At 35.0% G+C, this 22,622-nt stretch overlaps 1 protein-coding gene across 10 annotated transcripts in view; it reads right to left on the bottom strand.

Annotated features, from left to right (window-relative positions):
• The window catches only part of CSPP1 (centrosome and spindle pole associated protein 1), a 161,330-nt gene that overhangs the window by 73,032 nt on the left and 65,676 nt on the right, over positions 1-22,622 (bottom strand). For 8 of the 10 annotated variants that reach the window (XM_006943251.4, XM_011291367.3, XM_019822740.2 and 5 more), the window contains 5 exons: positions 15,151-15,244; positions 14,055-14,112; positions 12,152-12,360; positions 9,671-9,792; positions 9,230-9,308 (listed from right to left, as the gene is read on the bottom strand). In XM_006943251.4, coding sequence (XP_006943313.3) covers positions 9,230-9,308; positions 9,671-9,792; positions 12,152-12,360; positions 14,055-14,112; positions 15,151-15,244 — 562 coding nt within the window. The remainder of the gene's footprint in view (positions 1-9,229; positions 9,309-9,670; positions 9,793-12,151; positions 12,361-14,054; positions 14,113-15,150; positions 15,245-22,622) is intronic. The other 2 variants (XM_019822742.2, XM_045050231.1) reach the window with 1 other exon arrangement.

Below are 22,622 nucleotides of genomic sequence, written 5' to 3'. Positions count from 1 at the left end.
CTACAAAGCCACAGTAATCAAATCAACATGGTACTGACATATAGCAGACATATAGAATAAATGAATAGAGACCTCAGAACTAAACTTATGCATGTGAAGTAAAATAATTTTTGCATGGGTGCCATGACCATAAAATAGGAAAAGGACAGTCTTTTCAACAAGAACGGTAACAAAATGATACCCACATGCAAAGGATGAAGTTGGACCCTTAATAATACTTTAGACCTAAGTTAACTCAAAAGTAGATCAAAATCTTCAATTTAAGACAAAAATCCATAAAATTCTTAGAAGAAAACATAGGGCAAAATCTTCACAACACTGGATTTAGCAATGATTTCCTGGATGTGTGTTTTAAAGACAGTCAATAAAAGAAAAAAAAATAGGCAAATTAAACTTCATGAAGATTAAAAATTTGCATGCATCTCTAATGTTGCTAGATTCTACCAACAGAGTAAAAAGGTAACATAAAGAATGGGACAAAATATTTGCAAATCATTTATCTTAAAAGGAGTTAATATCCATAATATATACAGAACTTGTAAAACTCATCAACATAAAAACAAACCACCCAATTCAAAAATGAGCTAAGGACTTCAAGAGACATTTCTCTAAAGACAGGCAAATGATCAATAAGTACTGAAACTTTGCTCAACATTAGTAATTATAAGGAAATACAAATCAAAATCACAATGAGATAAAACTTCATATCCATTAGGACGGCTATTATCAAAAAAAAAAAAAACAAAAGAAAAAAATAACAAGTGTTGGTGAGTAGGTGGAGAAATTGGAATCTTTGTGTACAGTTGACAAGAATGAAAAATAGTACTGCTGCAGTGGGATACAGTATGGTGGTTACCCAATGGGTAATTACCATAGGATCCAACAATTTCACTCCTGAGTATATACTTAAAAGAACCAAAAGCAGAGTCCAGAAGAGATATTTGTACACCCATATTCATAGCAGCATATTTGCAACAGAAAAACATAAAAAGCAACCAAAGTGTCCACTGATGAATGGATAAGCAAAATGTGGTATCTACATACATCAAGTATTATTCAGCCTTATAAAGGAAGGACATTCTGACTTTATGCTACAACATGGATTAATCCTTGAAACATTATAGTAAGTAAGCCAGACACAAAAAGACAAATATCATATAATTCGACTTTTAAGAGGTACCTAAAGTAGTCAAAATCATAGAGACAGAAGTGGACAGGAGGGGGGAAGAGAGAGATGTTGTTTAATAGGTAGAATTAGTTTTACGAGACAAAAAGAAATTGGTGGCAATGATGGTTGCACAACAGTATGAATGTAATTTAATAGCATTGAACTACACACTTAAAATGGTTAATTTTGTTAGGTGTATTTTACCACAATAAAAAATTAAGATGATAATACTAAACAGATCTATGGATTCTATATAATCTCTATCAAAATCTCTACTGCCTTTTTGCAGGAACTGACAAGCTTACCCTAAAATTTATATTCAAATGCAAATGACCTAGAATAGTCAAAGCAATCCTGGTAAAGAAAACCCAATTTGGAGAACTCACAATTCCCCAATTTCAAAACTTACTGCATCACTACAATAATCAATGCTCCCAGCATACGGACAGACACATAGATCAATGGAATAGAATACAGAATCCCAGAAAGAGACTCACACAAATATGTCCAATGGATTTTGACAAACGTGCAAAAGCAATTCAATACAGGAAAAACACTCATTAACAAACTATGCTGGGCACCATTGGACACCCAGAGGCATGCATAAATAGATAGATAGATAGATAGATAGATAGATAGATAGATAGATAGATACATAAATAAATAAACCTTCACTCTAAGCCTCACATCTTATCCAAAATTAAGTCAAAATGGATCACGGACTTTAGTGTACAACAACAAAACATTTATTAGGGAAAGAAAAAAACAAGAGAAAATCTTTGGGATCGAGACCCAGAAAAAGAATACTAGACTTGACACTGAAAATATGATCCATAAAAGGAAAAACCGATAAATTGGGCTTGATCAAATTTTAAGTTGTGCTCAAGTGGTGTAGCCACTCTATTAAACAGTATGGAGATTCCTCAAAAAGTTAAAAATAGAACTACCCTATGATCCAGCAATTGCACTACTAGGTATTTACCCACAGGATATAAAAATACTGATTTGAACAGGTAAATGCACTTCAATGTTTACAGCAGCATTATCAACAATGGCGAAACTATGGAAAGAGCTCAAATCTCCATCAACTGCTGAATGGATAAAGAAGATGTATACACACACACACTCACACACACACACAGGAATATTACTCAGTCATCCAAAAGAGTGAAATCTTGTCATTTGCAATGATATGGATGGAGCTAGAGTGCATCACACTAAGCAAAATAGTCTGACAGATAAAGACAAATACCGTATGATTTCACTCATATGTGGAATTTGACAAAACAGATGAACATATGGGGGTGGGGAGAAAAAAAAGAGAGGGAAACAAACCATAAAAGACTCTGAAAGATAAAGAACAAACTGAAGGTTGATGGAGGGAGTTGGGTGGGGGATGAGATAGATAGGTGATAGCTATTGAGGGCACTTGTTATCATGAGCACTGGGTGTTGTATATAAGTGATGAATCAATCACTGAATTCTCCTGAAACCAATATTGCTGTATGTCAACTAACTAGAATTTAAAATAAAATTGGAAAATAAAGTAAATAAAAAATAAAATAAACTAATAAATAGAATAAAACAAAACTTTTCCTCTATGCAAAACCCTACTCAAAGGATGAGGACAAGCTTTACACTGACAAAATATTTGCACAATATATATACCTGACAAAGAGCTAGTATTCAGGATATAGAACTCTCAAAACTCAATAGTTTAAAAAAAAAACTCCAGGGTAATCTGGGTGGTTCAGTAGGTTAAGCATCTGACTCTTGATTTCAGTTCAGGTCATGATCTCATGGTTTGTGACTTCAAGCCCTGCATCAGGCTCTGTGCTGACAAAGTGGAGCCTGCTTGGGATTCTCCGTCTCCCTCTCTCTGCTCCTACATCTCTCTTTCTCTCTCTCGCAAAATTAATAAACTTAAAAAAAGAAACTCCAATTTAAAATGTGTAAAACACATCAAGAAACATTTCATCAAAGATTTATAGATGGCAAATAAATACATGAAAAGATGTTAAGCATCATCATTATTGGGGAAATGTAAATTAAAACTCCAATGATACAATCCTCAACAAGATACTAGCCAACCAGATCCAACACTATGTTAAAAAAATAATTCACCACGACCAAGTGGAATTTATACCTGGGATGCAGGGCTGGTTCAATATCCACAAAACAATCAAGGTGATACATCACATCAATAAAAGAAAGGACAAGAACCACATGATCCTCTCAATAGATGCAGAGAAAGCATTTGACAAAATACAGCATCCTTTCTTGATAAAAACCCTCAAGAAAGTAGGGACAGAAGGATCATACCTCGAGATCATAAAAGCCATATATGAAAGACCCATCACTAATATCATTCTCAAAGGGGAAACACTGAGAGCTTTCCCCCTAAGCTCAGGAAAAAGACAGTGATGTCCACTCTAGCCACTATTATTCAACATAATATTGGAAGCCTTAGCCCCAGCAATCAGACAACACAAAGAAATAAAAGGCATCCAAATCAGGCAGGACGAGGTCAAACTTTCACTCCTTGCAGATGACATGATACTCTATATGGAAAACCCAAAAGGTTCCACCAAAAAGCTGCTAGAACTGATCCAGGAATTCAGCAAAGTCGCAGGACATAAATTCAATGCACAGAAATAGGTTGCATTCCTATACACCAATAATGAAGCTACACAAAGAGAAATCAAGGAATCCATCCCATTTACAATTCCACCAAAAACCATAAAATACCTAGGAATAAACCTAACCAAAGAGGTGAAAAGTCTATACACTGAAAACTATAGAAAGCTTATGAAAGAAATTGAGGAAGACACAAAAAAAATGGAAAAATATTCCATGCTCCTAGATAGGAAGAACAAATATTGTTAAAATGTCGATACTACCCAAAGCAATCTATACATTCAATGCAGTACCTATCAAAATAACACCAGCATTCTTCACAGAGCTAGAACAAACAATCCTAAAATTTGTATGGAACCAGAAAAGACCCCAAATAGACAAAGCAATCTTGAAAAAGAAAACCAAAGCTGGAGACATCACAATCCCAGACTTCAAGCTGTATTACAAAGCTGTAATCATCAAGACAGTATGATACTGGCATAAAAACAGATACTCAGGTCAATGGAACAAAATAGAGAACCCAGAAATGGACCCACAAACCTAAGGCCAACTAATCTTTGACAAAGCAGGAACAAATATCCAATGGAATAAAGGCAGTCTCTTAGAGGAACCCTAGGCTTTCCGTGTTCTTCAAACACAGCTGTTTTGAGGTCAGATCACTTGGAACGATCTGAGGACTGATTAGCAGAAGGATCTTCAAGATTGGAGGGAGACAATGTGCAAGTGCTGCAAGGCTTATTTTAACAACCAAATCAAAGCGCACCTAGTTATAGGTCCAAACACTCCCCACTGCAAGCAAGGAGGAACTCTACAGAGGATTGACATGGGGGAAAGAGCAGCGAAAACTCCAAGAGCATACACAGCATATACCAAAAACATTTCCTGAAGTGCCAGGCCCTGGACAGTGTATGACCCCTTTTAGATACAGCATTACTCTCAGGTGCAGGAAACATAATAAGCTTTCAAAACACACAAAAGGCAGAAACTTAGCCAAAATGATAAGATGGAAGAATTCTCCCTAAAAGAAACGTCAAAACGAAATCACAGCCAGGGACTTGCTCAAAATTGGTTTGTGGGACAATACTGAAAGAGGTAAAATACTTGCAATGAGATTATCAGGAGACAAAAGAGGCAATGGAGCAGAAAAACAATTGAGAAAATGATGACTAAAAGTTGCCCAAACTTGGTAAAGACATAAATTTAAAGATTCAAGAGCCTTAGTGATCCCTAAAAAGATAAAGAGACAGAAAACTCCACCTAGAAGTACCATAGTCAAATTATTGAAGACCAAAAATAAAAGAGAAAACCTTGAAAGCAGCCAAAGAAAAAGACACAATCTAATAAGATAGACCATGAATTCAGAGGACTGCATACTTCACAAAAACAATAGACACAGACAGTAGAATTTGAAATGCTAAAAGAAAACAACCTACAATTCTATATGTAGGAAAACTATCTTTCCATAATGAAATTAAAATAAAGACAAATAAAACTACGATAATTTATCTCAAAAAAATCCTACATTATAAGAAAAACCAAACAAAGTTCTTCAGGCTGAAAGAAAATTATACCAGATGGAAACTTACAGTGTTCCTGCTGCACCTTGTGCTGATAAAGCCAAACTTGGGGCAGCTGGTAAAGAAGAAATGGTTACTAACTCCAGCACCACAAAACAGGGTAAAGAAGAGTTGATATGAAGTTGAAAGTCAAATAATTGATAATTGGTACACTGATGTAGAAAATTTTCTTTTGACTCTAGTTTGCTGAAAACGTATACCAAGAGTAAGCATTAAACATTGTCAAATGCAAAAAAAAAATAAATAATAAAGACACTCTCTTCAGCAAGTGGTGCTGGGAAAACTGGACAGTGACATGCAGAAAAATGAACCTGGACCACTTTCTTACACCATACACAAAAATAAACTCAAAATGAATGAAAGACCTAAACAAAAGACAGGAAGTCATAAAAATCCTTGAGAGAAAGCAGGCAAAAAATTCTTTGACCTCAGCTGCAGCAACTTCTTACTCAACACGTCTCTGGAGACAAGGGAAACAAAAGCAAAAATGAACTATTAGACCTCATCAAAATAAAAAACTTCTGCACAGTGAAGGAAACCATCAGCAAAACTAAAAGGCAACCGACAAAATGGGAGAAGATATTTGCAAACAACATATCAGATAAAGGGTTAGTATCCAAAATCTATAGAGAACTTATCAAACTCAACACCCAAAAATCAAATAATCCAGTGAAGAAATGGGCAAAAGACATGAATAGACACTTCCCCAAAGAAGACAACCAGATGGCCAACCGACACATGAAAAAATGCTCAACATCATTCATCATCAGGGAAATACAAATCAAAACCACAATGAGATACCACCTCACACCTGTCAGAATGGCTAACAACTCAGGCAACAGATGTTGGTGAGGATCCGGAAAAAGAGGATCTCATTTGCACTGCTGGTGGGAAGGCAAACTGGTGTGGCCACTCTGGAAAACAGTATGGAGGTTCCTCAAAAAATTAAAAATAGAACTACCCTACGACCCAGCAATTGCACTACTAGGTATTTATCCAAGGGATACAAGTATGCTGTTTCAAAAGGACACATGCACCCCAATGTTTATAGCGGCACTATCAACAATAGCCAAAGGATGGAAAGAGCTCAAATGTCCATTGATGGATGAATGGATAAAGAAGACGTGGTATAGGGGTGCCTGGGTGGCTCAGTCGGTTGAGCCTCCGATTTCAGCTCAGGTCATGGTCTCACAGTTCATGAGTTCAAGCCGTGCATCGGGCTCTGTGCTAACAAACAAGCTCAGAGCCTGGAGCCTGCTTCCGATTCTGTGTCTCCTTCTCTCTCCCCATCCCCTGCTCATGCTCTGTCTCTGTCTCTCAAAAATAAATAAATGTTAAAAAAAAAAAAGATGTGTACATACATATATATATATATATATATATATATATATATACATACACATACATACATACATACAATGGAGTATTACTTGGAAATCAAAAATAATGAAATCTTACCATTTGCAACTATGTGGATGGAACTAGAGGGTATTATGCTAAATGAAATTAGTCAGTTGGAGAAAGACAAAAATCTTATGACTTCACTCATATGAGGGCTCTAAGATAAAAAACAGATAAACATAAGGGAAGGGAAACAAAAAAAATATAAAAACAGGGAGGGGGACAAAACACAAGAGACTCTTAAATATAGAGAACAGAGGGTTGCTGGAGGGGTTGTGGGAGGGGGGGATGGGCTAAATGAGTAAGGGGCTTAAGGAATCTACTCCTAAAATCATTGTTGCACCATGTGCTAACTTGGATGTAAATTATACATATATATGTATGTGTGTGTGTATATATATATATGTATGTATATACATATGTATATATATATATATATATCTCCAATGATATATCATTACACATATACCAAAGTAGCATAAACAAAAGTCACAACACCAAGTGCTGGTAAAGACATACAGAAACCAGATTCTGAATAAACTGCCAATACAAATGTAAAAATGGTAATACAGTCTCCATGAAAACAGTTTTGCAATTTCTTATAAAACTGAAGTTGTAACTACCATATAACCCAACAACAACATTCCTGACCAATTATCTTAAAGAACTGAAGACTACACTCACACAAAACCTATACACAAATATTTATAGTAGCTCTATTCATACTAACTTAGATGACCTTCAACGATGAAAGGGTTAAACAAACTGTTGTACATCCTTACCATGAAATGTTACTCAGCAATAAGAACAATTTATACACGCAACAATCTGGATGAATATCTAGAGAATTATGCTGATTTTAAAAGGTCAACCCTGGGGCACATGGGTGGCTAGTCAGCTAAGTGTCTGACTCTCAGTTTTGGCTCAGGTCATGATCTCAGGGTCATGAGATGGAGTCCCACATCCATCTGGCTCCACAATGGGCATGTAGCCTGCTTAAGATTCTCTCTCTCCCCACCAAAAAAAAAAAAAAAAAAAAAAGATTCTCTTCCTCTCCCTTTGCCCCAACCCGCTTGCATGCACATACACTCTCAAAAAAATGAATAAAAATAAAAATAAAAATAAAAAACAAAATAAAAAGTCAACCCCAAAAGGTTACACATGTGATTCCATTTATACAGCATTTAAAATATATATATACATTTTTTTTATTTTTTCAATATATGAAATTTATTGTCAAATTGGTTTCCATACAACACCCAGTGCTCATCCCAAAAAGTGCCCTGCTCAATACCCATCACCCACCCTCCCTCCCTCTCACCCCCCATCAACCCTCAGTTTATTCTCAGTTTTTAAGAGTCTCTTACACTTTGGCTCTCTCCCACTCTAACCTCTTTTTTTTTTTTTCCTTCCCCTCCCCTGTGGGTTTCTGTTAAGTTTCTCAGGATCCACATAAGAGTGAAAACATATGGTATCTGTCTTTCTCTGTATGGCTTATTTCACTTAACATCACACTCTCCAGTTCCATCCACGTTGCTACAAAGGGCCATATTTCATTTTTTCTCATTGCCACGTAATATTCCATTGTGTATATAAACCACAATTTCTTTATCCATTCATCAGTTGATGGACATTTAGGCTCTTTCCATAATTTGGCTATTGTTTAGAGTTATACAGCATTTTTTAATAGTATTAAAACCAGATTAGTTGTTCCTAGTGCCTATGGAAGGAGTAGGAGCAGGAAAGAACTACATGTGGCTATAATATAAAAGGTAATCATAATGAATCTTTGTGAAGATGGAAGTGTTCTGTATCGTGACAGTACCCAATGTCATATATCTGGGCTGTGCTACTATACCATAGTTTTATAAGATCTTAGCATTAGAAGACACTGGGCAAAGGGTATACAAGATGTCTCTATATTATTTCTTACAAATCCATCATGGGAATCCATAATTATCTCAAAATAAATAGTTTAATTTTAAATAATGATGCTACAAAGTATACTAACATGCAAAAGGTATTTATGACATACTGTTAATTTAAAAGCAGGTTACAGAATAATAATTATAGTGTATAACATAATTTTGGTGTATGTTGTGTGTATGTTTATACAAGTACATAAAAGGACTTCCTGAATGCTTATTTAGATACATCTATCACTAGATGAGTGGGATTTAGGTGATTTCAATTTTTGCATATGCCTATTTATATTTTTATTTATCAATAATATGTATGAATGACTTTTCTAACATGAAAGTGAGATTACTCTTTATTTTTTAAATGTACTTTCCATCAACACAGACTAAAAGCAATAGTTTGAACGTGCGGGTTACACAATAATTGACAGTTAAAGTTACATCTGTTCTGAAGAGAAAAAATGATTAACACAGGTTCTATGGAAGACAAATTAATTTTGAAAGAAATTATTATTTTAACAACTTACATAATAGGCTGTGCTGGCTGTTGGGTGACAGGAGCACTAACATAAGCTGCAGGCTGTCCTCCCATCATTCCCGGACCATCTTAAAAGAAAACAAACACATTTATTTCAGAGAACCCGTGTATTAACACTTTATCCATAAAGAAAAAGTCACATACTAAAAATATCACCTAAGGAAAAAATTCCGTATTTCCTTCTCAGTTAGGAGTGAGCAAAGAGCATTGCAAGAAACCACAAAATAGTTATTTCTTAAAGCTAAACAAAAAAGAAATAACTAAACAATATATTTGAGTTTTAAAATAGGACATTTTTAAGTCAATAAACATGTAATATTTCAATTAAGTAAAGCTGTGCTTTTCCAACTTATTTATTTTTGCTTACAAAAAAAAATAATTTTCCTGACTGAACCACTAGGAAAACATGTTTACCCTATAGATAACTTACAATAAGCAAGACTGGGATCCAAAGTATTCCTGGCCCCATAAAAATAGTACGCATCATCATAAGGAGTCCGATAATTAGCAGCCAAAGGTGGTAGCAGGGGAGGAGGAGGCAGAGGTGCAATCCTGTATCAAAAGAAAATTGGAAAAATTTTCTCATATTTCACTGCAATGTTTTTTAATTCAAGGCATAATTCTTTTGCAAAAATGTTATTGAAAATGTAACTGCTGCTTTAGAAAAGCCACCATCTTGCTTTAATCTCATCAAAAATAAGGATTCAAAAAGCAAAAAATACACTACCAAATTTCAGAATCTAAGGCGCAATACTTATATGACAAAAACTTTGAATAATAATCAATTAACATCTAATTAGTCAGTATATGCAAGTATTGAACAAATATGGTCCCTGTCCCTCAGGAATAACACAAAAATAAACACAATTAAAGCACACCATGGAAGTGAAACAATACAAATAGACATGAGGTGCTGTAGGAACATGGAACAGGGACATTTAAATCAAATAGGGGTAAGGAGGAAAGAATAAGTAAGACTTTCTAGAAAAGAGAATGCTTCAGCCATGTTGCTGGAGTAACACAGAGGACAGTGCAGGAAGAAAAAGCAAAGAGGTATAAAACAGGATTATAAATGGTTCCATTTGACTGGCAAGTAAAAGGTGTATTTTTCTAACTGTAAAATAACTTAATTGTTCTTTCAAAGGAAGTCAACCATAATGTAAACAAAAACAACTTATATATCAACAGTAAAGTCTTGGCATAATGTTTTCTATTTCATGAAGTTAAAATGTTTTAAAAACCTCTACCTCAGCACTTCATTGCTGATTAGCAAATATCTATTTCCACCAAGGCAATATTTTCCAATATTGGAAAAGGCAAATTGGAAAAGGCAAATTCATTTAGATGACCAGAAAGGGAAAAGGGGGCATCCTAGAATGTTTTACTTTTTTAAATTTTTTTTTTCAACGTTTATTTATTTTTGGGACAGAGAGAGACAGAGCATGAACGGGGGAGGGGCAGAGAGAGAGAGAGACACAGAATCAGAAACAGGCTCCAGGCTCCGAGCCATCAGCCCAGAGCCCGACGCGGGGCTCGAACTCACGGACCGCGAGATCGTGACCTGGCTGAAGTCGGCCGCTCAACCGACTGCGCCACCCAGGCGCCCTAGAATGTTTTACTTTTGAGTGTATCTTAACAGGTTATCCCTTGTTGTATACTTCAAAATAATTCTGAAGAGCTAAGAAGTCATTAAAGTTCTCTCCAGTCATGAATATTTTTCACACTTACTGGTCACTCAGTGTGTCTAACCTTATTATCCTCACTGCATAGATACGTCAACAAAGTAGTTAGGAAACTGCTATGAAAGGAAACTGTCAACATCATTAAATCTTAAATTTATATAGAGATTTATATAAAATTTGATCCTTACAACAACCCTGTAACTATAGGTAAGAAAAACTAACTACTATTTCACTTTTACAAATGAGAAAACTAAAGTTTAATAAAGGTGTGGTTTTCCCAAAATCCAGACAGTGGAGCTAACCATTTTAATCCCTAAGCCAATGCTAAGACCATCATACCATGCTCTGTCATTTCACTCCCTCCTAGTCTTTTGAGTCAAGAAGCCATTAGATGAAAGAAACAAAGGACCCAATAAACAGAATACACATCACGCTACAATTTGTTAGTACTAAACAAAAGATAAGACCAAGTCCTACCGGAGGAAAGTACAGCACAGAAAAATATCAATGTTAAAAAAGAAAAACACCTGATTAAACACACTTCTATAAGACATTAATAGTAAGCAAAAAATAAGCTCAACTCCTACTAAGGAAAGAAAGCACAGCCCAGAAAATTTCAATGTTAACAAGACAATTTTCTTTATGTATAGCCTTAGTATGGCTTAATGCTTTTTACCTATAAAAATCAAATCCTTATCCTAATACCTAAGTTACAGGTTTTATAACCTCAACACCTTTTATTTCAGGAATTTGATTTGCATAGCCTGTAAGCAATCACAGAGAAAGAGTTGAAGGAAACACAAGCTGAAATAAAGTAATATATACAAAAAAGTCACATTAGAAACTTTGTTTTGCTTAAACTGAAAGAAGTATTCACTGTTTGCCAAGTGGAAATTACAAAATTTAAGAAAATATATAGCTTTTGTATGTTAAAAGTTTTTAAAATAGATATTCTAAAATGTAACCTAAAGCTATATACCAAATGTAGTTACTCATTCTAAAAATACTAAGCATCTTTAAACAATAAAAGAATGTTGTAAGGATTTCCCTTGTTTTATAATAAAAGACCAACAATGCAAACAAATCTCAAGAGAAATTCTTTGACAGAAGCTGTTATTTGTACAAAAATCTCTGAAGGATAACTGTATTCACTTCAGCAAATCCTTCTCAACATGAAATATAATGATACCTTACCTAATTTCCAAACACAAAACATTTTAAACAAGCACCTGGGAGGCACCATTTCACCAAGGGTGCAGCTGGGTCCATTGTGCAAGTCTTCATTTTGAGATGGGATGGAGTGAACTGATGGGATGGGTGGGGCAGATGGGGCAGGTAAGGGAGGGAGAGGTGTCTGGAAAGCTACTCTGGGTCTTTCAGGTGGTATCTTCTCTTCAAAGTGTCTTGGTGCCACACTAAACTGCTTTAGTCTATCAGGCTAAAATAAAGAAAAAAGTCTGTTTGTTACATAAAATCATAAATTTAAAGGTAGAAATTTAAAGGTGGAAGGGACCTCAAAAGACTCTCTATATCAGACTGTCACAGAATAAAAGAATTTTACAGCAATAAAAGGCCTTGAAGATCCAATCCTTATTTTATAAATGGGGTAACTGAAGCTCCCATTTGAAATTGAAGCCCCCACATGGAAGTACATGAATCACCTGATGTCTCACCATTAATAAATAATCAAGCAAAGATTAGAGGCAGATATTAATGCTGAATGTAAAATTCTTATTATACAACATTGTGCTGTTTCTCTATCCAATTGACATTTCTGACATTAAGTGTTCTCTAGAATGATTAGCCAAGGTTTTCTGTAAAGAGCCAGAGAGTAAGTTGATCAGGCTTTGCAGGGCATGTGGTTTCTTCAAATGCTAAAGTAGCCCAAAATAAAATGTAAAACAATGAGTGAGGGTGTGCAGCCATACAATACAACTTTATTTACAAAACTAGGAAGCAACTAGATTTGGCCAAGGCTATAGTTTGCTAACCCCCACTTCAGAACATCATTTATGTATCCTCTTCTAAAATTTGACATCAAAAGTAAACCCAAAAGTATTGGTCTATTATGTCTAACGTGTTTATCTACCCTCATAGAGCCACTTGACATTCTAAAGGTTGTTTCATTTAAATATAAATAGGAATGCCCATCAAATACTAATGTAACTATAAATCAAATGTTTAATAACATACTACCATATTACATTAAAAAGTTCAAGATATTAAAAAAAAGTTTTTGATTATATAAATTATTTCCAAGGTATCCATTAATAGAAGAAAATGTATTTAGCTTTGGAATTATCCTTTTTTTTCCCCAACATGTTTAATTCCTCAGGAATCATTTCTCAGATTAATCTAAAAGTTTTATTCTAGAGCAGTCAAGCACCCTGGGAGTGATACTGGTCCAGTATTACACTTCTTTAAATGGGCAACCCACAGGATATATACTCAGCACAAGTAAAAGTGTATCAAAAGCTGCCCATATTTGAATAATTTTAAGTTGCTGTATTCTTTGCAGGAATGAACTTTTTAATGAAATTAAAGTTTCTTAGTCATCAAAGGTAGACAAAAACTTGTGTTCGCAAATACATTCTACAGATCCCGCTACAGAAAAAGCACAATTTGAGAAGAGCAATAAAATATTACCTCCTCCCCACTTAACTGCAATGATGTAATTCATTCCATTTAATGAGAATTGCAAAATTAAAGTAAAAACAAGATTATTATCTCTCTAGTCCTACATTAAATAAAAATTACTAAAATGCTTAAACACTAGAATCAAAGGTTTCAGTTTCTTTGGAAATCATTCCTATACAAGAAAAACTCAAGAAAAATATTAATGTCTATTGTAGATTGAATTGAGATAACTTTTCCTGCAATAGTGCATTTGAACCAAGTAGAAAGAACTCATTTAAAAACAAACTAAAAAAATGATGCACATATGAAAAAGGAAAAATTATCTTAGAGAAATAAACAAGAGTTAGAACTTAAATTTTATGAGAACTGAATTTATTACTATTCAAATTGGTCTACGCTTATATTTCCCCCAATATCTTCTATCTCCACCTGCCACCACCTTTGAGGCTTATTTAAATCAAAGAGCAAACATTAAAAGATTCCAGGAACCCTTACCGATTTCTCAGGGTCTCGTGCTCCAGAAGCTGCAACCCTGAGTTCCATATCTTTTTCTCTGAACAAAATTAAAATTCTATATATTAAACAGTTAAAGTAAACATAATCAAAATCATTACTAAGGCAAATTTTAGCACAAAGTCCATGCAATAACATCTTCAAGTACAAATAATTCTATTTACTGATAATAAAGCCTTAAATAATTCTGAAAACTCAATTTTTTGATTTGGTGCAAATTCACCTGTAAACTGACTTACAGTAAGTGCCTCAAGTACTTAGAAGCCTCAGCAATTCACACAGAATAAAGTACAGAAGTAAAACAAAATCTTCACTTCATGAAACAAAGACATTTAGGATACATGTATATTTTGTTGGCAAAAGGAAGGGTAAAAATTTACAAAATTAATACCATACTTTCTAATAAGCTTCTAATAAGAGTTTTTAAGAAACTGATGCTAAAAAATTATTAATGTAAGACAGGAGATATTGGCTTTCTCTAAGATAGAGGGAAAAAGGCAAAACTAAAAGATGGTAGGTCTCAAAATTCTCCAGAACCAAGATATCTAATCCTACTTGTAAACTATAATTAGTATTTCACAGGTATTTCTACAAGAGAGATTGCAAACACTAGGACTTGTATACAATATAAATATCTATCAATTTATCATGATTATTTTTATATTGCATTTATGGGTATGCTAATCATTTCACATTATATAAGACAAAATACTTCCATTTCATATTTGTTACTACATATGAGATAATATAGTGGGCATGTAGATTATACTAAATGCTACCCAAAATCAAAAATTGAAGAAATTAATAAAGGTATCTACAAGGCCTACTATAGGATATACACATCGTCTCATTTGCTACCTATATGACATAGTAAATGAACACTCCCATAGTATTTGTTCTACCACCCTGGCAGATTGACGTACATTGCAGAGGCTGAAATGGAAGTGATTTACAGATACATAATCATCTTAGGAAAAATATTCCATTATTTTACTATGTAATTGTTTATCACCATGTCATTTTACACAAATGCATTTTAAATTCAAAACATCTTTTTTAAATGCAAACCTTTCATTACCGTCTCTTGTTCTTCTGTTGTTCGGCCATTTGTTCTAGTAGTTCTAGTCTGTATTTCTCCTTCCTTCTTTGAATAAGTTCTCGATCTTCACCTCCTAGAAAGTGGTAAGAAAAAAAACTGTCTAGTGGTATCTGAGTGGCTCAGTCGGTTAAGAATCCAACTTGTGTTTCAGCTCACATTGAGATTGAGAGAGATTCTCTCTCCCCCTCTCTTTCTGCCCCTCCCCCCGCTCACACTTGTGCTCGCTCTCAAAATAAATAAATAAACTTAAAAAAAGGGGGGGGGGTAATTGGCCCTCTTTTTTTAAGATGATTTATTTACTTATTTAGAGAGTGAGAGAGAGAAGACGCATGCACACAAGCAGGAGAGGGGCAGAGAGAGAGAGTCTGCGCTGTCAGAGCATCTCACAAACTGGTCTTAACTCTTAAGCAACATCTGCAACTAGAAACTCGAATTTTAAATAATATAAATATAATTTTTAATTATATCAAAGAGTACTGCATGTGCAGAAAATATAAAAGGTAAAATCATGTATCATTACCTCTTCAATTAATTTCACAATTTATGAATATCTACTATATGTCAATCACAAGATACATTACTCTTTCCCAAACCTCTATACCTCAAAAACCTTAAATAAGAGAATACTCTAATAATCTCCATCCCCATTTTTCTAATAATTGAGATAATAATTGCCACTAATAACTCCCACAAGCCCCTTAAATTTAACAAGTATGTCCAAAATGAACACTTCAAAAGCAACTGCCCTTCTTTGTTTTCTGTTAATGGCCTGATCATTGAACCTCAAAACCTGCTATAACTTTGATTGCTCATTCTCTTATTCACTTCATATTCAGATCCTCTTTCTATTCTCACCACAATTAACCTTGGATCCAACCTATCTACATTTCACCTAGACTGCAGCAATAACCTCCTAATTAGTTTCTCCATTCCCCTCCCTCTGCTCCAATAAATGCAGCATATTTATGTAAGATTAACTGTCTTAAAACACAACACTAATCACACTGGTACCCTGCTCAAATTCTACCTCAGTTCTACAGAAAAAAATATAAACCTCTCACCCAGGTATCATGTGCAAATCAAGTTGTGCAAACATTTATATTCACAGAAGACCATTATTACTGCATTTAATTTTTTGGACTTAGAGGTGATTTTTTTTTTTTTTAGGCTATAGTTGACACACAATGTTACATTGGTTCCAGGTGTACAACCTTGATTCAACAAGTCTTACATTATGCTACGTTCACCACTACTGCAGCTACCATCTGTAATCATATAATGTTATTATAGTATAACTGACTATATTCCCTATGATGTGCCTTTTATTCTCATGACTTACTCATTCCATATCTGAAAGCCTGTATCTTCCACACCCCTTCATCCATTTTGCCCATCCTCCCACTCTGTTCCCCTCTGGCAACCATCACTTTGTTCTCTGTATTTATAAGTCTGACTCCACATATTTGTTTATTAATTTGTTTTTCAGATTCCACATCCAAGTGAAATCATACAGTAGTCATCTTTCTCTGATTTCACTTAAGTGTAATAACATCTAGGTCCACCCATGTTGTTGCAAATGACACAATCTCATCCTTTTCGTGGTTGTGTTATTACACACACATTATTGTCTATATATACCACTTCTTCATTATTCATTTGTCAATTGAGGGGACACTTAGGTTGCTTCCATATCTTGGCTATTATAAATAATAATGCAATAAACATAGGGGTACATATATCTTTTTAAATTAGTGTTTTCATTTTCTTTGGGTAAATACCCAGTAGAATTATTGGATCATTTCTATTTTTAATTTCTTGAGGAACCTACATACTGTTTTCCACAGTAGCTGTCCAATTTGCATTCTCATCAATAATACACGAATTCCTTTTTCTCGATATCCTCACCACCACTTGTTATTTGTCTTTTTTTTATTCTAACCATTCTGACAAGTAGAAGGTGATATCTCATTGTGTTTTTGATTTGCATTTCCCTGATGATTAGTGATGCTGAGCATCTTTTCATGTATCTGTTGGTCATCTGTAGGTCTTCTTTGGAAAAAATATCTATTCAGGTTTGCTGCCCATTTTTAATTGGATTTTTTTTTTTTTTGGTGTTGAGTTGTATAAGTTCTTTATATATTTTGGATATTAACCCCTTATCAGATATATCACTTGCAAATATCTTCTCCCGTTCACTAGGATGCCTTTTCATTTTGTTGATGATTACCTCTGCTGTGGAAGGAATTTTAGTTTAGTTTAGTTTAGTTTAGTTTAGTTTAGTTTAGTTTAGTTTAGTGTAGTTCCAAAAGGTTATTTTTGCTTTTGTTCCCCTTGCCTTAGGAGACATTTCTACAAAGATGTTGCTACAGCTGATGTCAGAGAAATTACTGCCTGTGTTCTCTTCTAGGACTTTTTTTTTTAGTTTCTGGTCTCACATTTAAGTCTTTAACCCATTTCGAGTTTATTTTTGTGTACGATGTAAGAAAGTGACCCAGTTTCATTCTATTACATGTAGATGTTCAGTTTTCCTAGCACCATTTATTAAAGAGGCTGTCTTTTCCCCATTGTATGTTCTTTCCTCAGTTGTCATAGATTAATTAATTATGTAAGTGTGGGTTTATTTCTGGGCTCCCTATTCAGTTCCATTGATCTATGTATCTATTTTTGTGCCAGTACCGTACTGTTCTGGTTACTGACTGTAGCCCTGTGATACTATCTTGAAATTTGGAATTGTGATACCTCCAGTATTGTTTTCCTTTCTCAAAATTACTCTGGCTATTCACTGTCTTTTGTGCCATTCAATACAAATTTTAGTATTATTTTTTCTGGTTTTGTAAAAACTTCTATTGGTATTCTGCTGGAATTGCACTGAATCTGTAGAATATGGTGGGTAGCACAGACATTTTAATAATATTAATTCCCCTAACCCATGAGCATGGAATATCTTTCCATTTGTGTCATCTTAAATTTCTTTCATCAACGTTATTATTGCATATGTTAGTGACACAAAATAACCTCTTAATCTAGACATGCATCATCTGAAACACCACACAAATCACAGGATAGCAAAAATGCAATTGAGCCAGAAATTTCTCTACTACCTTAATTATTAGTTTCCCAACCATCAGTGAACATACAGCATCTAAGTATGCCCATTAAACACAGATGTCAGCAATTGTGAAGTTCCCATAGGAGTAAGACAAATAACACTAAGGTTAATAATAATCTTTTATATTAAAGTAGATCTATCCATTCTACTTCTGACCACGATGGAGTAATAAACACAGAACTTAACTTTCCACCATAAAAGAAAATAACAAAACTAGGCAAAATATGAAATATAGTAAAACCTTAGTTTGTGAGCATAATTCGTTCTATGCTTGTGATCCAAAGCACTTGTATATTAAAGCAAATTTCAAGAACCACTGGCTCAGTTGTAATCATGTGACATTTGGCATCACATACTACTCATATTGCAAGACATCACTTATTTATCAAGTTAAAACTTATTAGAAATGTATGCTCGTCTTACAGAACACTTGCAGAACAAATTACTCAAATCCAAGGTTTTACCATAACTGTTTTTCAGACACTGGACAACAGGTAGCCAAGGACTGTACTACCTGAGAGAAAGAAAACTAATGAGGTGAGCACTTTAAGCACTGCCATTTCTGCCTGAATGTAATTTACAGAGCATAGGTACAGCGAGGGAGAATCCAAACAAAGCCAGGAAACTAAGCAAATCATGTAAAGATCAAGATCAAGAAGGCTAAAATGTGTAGAAGTTTAGGTCAAAGATCCAAAAAGAAGCATAAAAAGAGCTTTAGAAATCTGTGGAGGGGTCCCTTCAGACATTACTGTAGACTAGTCTATGAAGGCACAGGATAAAATCCCATTAGGCTGGACAGAAAACTATGGAAGACACAAACTGAAAAATTCTCCAACATCCTCAAAGTAGAGACAAATTCAAATTCCAGCCAGCTATAGTGCAGTTCTCAGTATCCCTTACAGTGTTCAAGGAAGATGCCCCCAAGAAAGGTCATTCTGTAGTAACAAGGCTGGATTGTCCCTAGGAAGAAAGCTACCCTAAGATTTCCCTAGCTAAGCTTAAAGTAAAACCTCAAAAAGACTGGTTCTTAAATATCAGAAAAATGTGACTGTAGTAGGCAAAATTCTAAGGTAGATGCTATGCTACCTGCCTTCTGGTGCTGACTCCCTGTATAAACTCTCCCCTTGAGTATAAACAGAACCTGTAACATGTTTCCAGCCAACAGAAAGGAGTTTGCTAATATGATTTAGGTGCCAATTCTGGATCAAAATTCAAGTCTGAATTACTTAAAAGGGAGATTATCTTGGGTGGGCCAGATATAATCAGGTAAAAGCCCTCCCTGAGTTTAGATATTCTCCTTGTTGGCATAATAAAGTGAGCAGCCATGGTAAGGTAGCACACATGGCAAGAAACAACAGATGGCCTGTAAAAATTGTGGGTGGTCTCCAGCTAATATCCAGTAAGAGGCCCTTAGTAATACAACCACCAGTAAATGAATTCCACCAGCAATGTGAATGGGCTTAGAAGTAGATTCTTCCCCAGTCAAGATTCAGATGGAAAATAGAGCCTGGCTGACTCTATGAGACCTGACCCTTATGAGACCTGAGCAGAGAACCTCAACTCCTGATCCACAGACAAGATGAGATAACGTGGAATGTTTTGAGCCCCAAACCTGTGCTAATCTGTGATGCAGCACAGAAAACTAATACAGTGACCAATAACTATTAGAAAAGTTAGTCAATAGAAAAAAAAAAAAAAAACCACAACAGATGATGAAACAAATAAAGACATTAAATTAGCTACTGTAACTATGCCCAAGCATTTAAATAAAAATGGGAACATAGGGGTGCCTGGCTGGCTCAGGCAGTAGAGCATGCAACTCTTGATCTCTCAGGGGTCGTGAGTTTAAGCCCCACATTGGGCATGGAACTCCCTTAAAAAAAAAATTAACTGGATTTAATGGAACTTTAAATATATATAGAGAGAGAAAGAGGGAGACACAGAATCTGAAGCAGGCTCCACTCTGAGCTGTCAGCACAGACCCCGTTGCAGGGTTCCTATGCAGGGCTCGAACTCACGAACTGTGAGATCATGACCTGAGGTGAAGTCAGACTCCTAACCGACTGAGAAACCCAGGCGCCCCAAGAAGCTGTTTTAAACAAAAAACAAAAACTGAGGAGTTCTTCTTCTATTTAGCAGAAAGCTACAAGAGAACACTGCTCAAATCCTACAATGGTGAAAAAGCTCAATCATCTATAAAACTGTAACTTTTAAAAAACCTGTCAGGGGCGCCTGGGTGGCGCAGTCGGTTAAGCGTCCGACTTCAGCCAGGTCGCGATCTCGCGGTCTGTGAGTTCGAGCCCCGCGTCGGGCTCTGGGCTGATGGCTCAGAGCCTGGAGCCTGTTTCCGATTCTGTGTCTCCCTCTCTCTCTGCCCCTCCCCCATTCATGCTCTGTCTCTCTCTGTCCCAAAAATAAATAAACGTTGGAAAAAAAAAAACCTGTCAGAGAGCTGAGGTTATAAGCAACCAGGTAAAGTGATTTCAAAAGGGCATAAAAACTAATCCAAAGAGATGGGATAATCCACATTTTTTACCTTTCCCAGAGTATGAAGAAGTAGGCAGTTACCTTAAAAGCAGGTAGGAAGAAAAATGCTGAAATGTTAATGACTTCTTAAAGGCTTTGAGCAGGCTACAATAACGATATAGATTCTCTGGAATCTACCCAGACACAAGGGGAATCTCACTCACTTCTCTACCTTCACCAGAAGCTTATGAGACTGGAGACTTATGCAACAGGAGACATATGAAAGAGACCATTCTTTCCAGATCCTTCTTTCATTATAAAGCAATGGCCAGAATCTACTGGTGAAAGAGCAGAAAACCTGCTTGGACCCAGTTCTGCACTTACAAAAAGCAAAGTCCTGTTACTGTTAGGGGAAGGGCAGGAAATTCTCACACAACAAGCTCCACAGACATAAAGGAGGGTTTGGCTACCACTCTGGGAAGCATCATGAACACTGAGACTTATTTCTGAGAATGAGACACACAGAATCAGCCTTGCACCAAAGAAAAAGCAAAAGCAATCACTCTGTTAGAGTCAAACAGGTCCTGAAAACTGACAAAGATGCAGGCACACTAAGAAAATCCCTCCAGCACTCCAGGCTCCACATTAAGAACAAGGTAGTCAGAAAATTTAAAACTTGTTTTAAACAAGTGGTAGAAGAAAAATTAAAAAATCATTAAGTATGCACAAGACATGAACATTACTACCAACCAATTGACCTACTTGGCATTTATAAACCACTACACTCAATAACCATACAATGCACATTCTTCCAACTACACACTAAACACTCACCAAGATAGACTATATTCTGGGCCATTAAAAAGTATTTTAAATTCAATTTGAAATTGAAGTTATACAAACTGTTTTTTTCAGACCATAAGGGAATTAAACAAGCAGTCAGTAATAAAAATATAAAAGGAAAATCCCCAAATATTTGAAAATTCAAATGCATACTTCTAAAAAAATCAATGATTCTTTTATAAACCACATAATATATTGTTGTTTTTGCTCTCATTAGACACAGTCTTAATTTTTTAAATAAAGCGTAAGTTCTTGGAGCAAAACTATAGGAAGACAAATTTCAATTCAATTGAAATGAGAATTTTATAACAATCAGATTGTGCTACCTCTAGAGTTCTTTATGGGTCCATACAAATATAGGCTGGGGGACAAAAAACAATCATTAGATAAATCACTGGATTAAATCACTTCAATGGTTTGTTCCAAGCATTAGAGTCTATTATCTCACCAAATATTCATCCATAATTCCTGGACTGCAGTAATGATAAATTCATGACATTCAACATTAAAACTTTAGAGTAATCCATTTATTGATAAAATTATTTGTCAGTAATAATTTCTTTTGTTTCTCAACAAAGAAAGCCATTTCTCCAATTTTTACCATGTTTAACAAAATACATCGTAAGAATGAAGCCTTTACCTTACTGATAGGTTACACTGGTAAATTCTCAATTAAAGACATTACATTAGAATAAAACTCTAGTTGCTATGCCATATTTTCTCACAATAACCATCTCAAGGAAATAAAGATCTGAGAATATCATGCAATTAAATATCTCTAAACCAAGATTTAAATTACTGACTGCTTTTGGGTTAAATGAATCAAAAGTGTTATCTAATTTCCTCATATACTTCCACTGAAACCAAATTTCAGGTAATTTTTTCTAATAGTTTTTACACAGAAATCAGACCACTTTTCTATTTTAAAGTTACACATAGGAAATAAGTAAGGTACTCTTCACACAGTTTCTGAAATTATGACAAGTAGCAAATCAACATACTTATATTAAGCAACGACCTTCATTTCTGATAA

The sequence above is a fragment of the Felis catus genome, chromosome F2 (assembly GCF_018350175.1).
Source record: "Felis catus isolate Fca126 chromosome F2, F.catus_Fca126_mat1.0, whole genome shotgun sequence".
NCBI classification, from domain to species: Eukaryota; Metazoa; Chordata; class Mammalia; order Carnivora; family Felidae; genus Felis; species Felis catus.
This window is presented reverse-complemented; position numbering and strand designations above follow the sequence as displayed.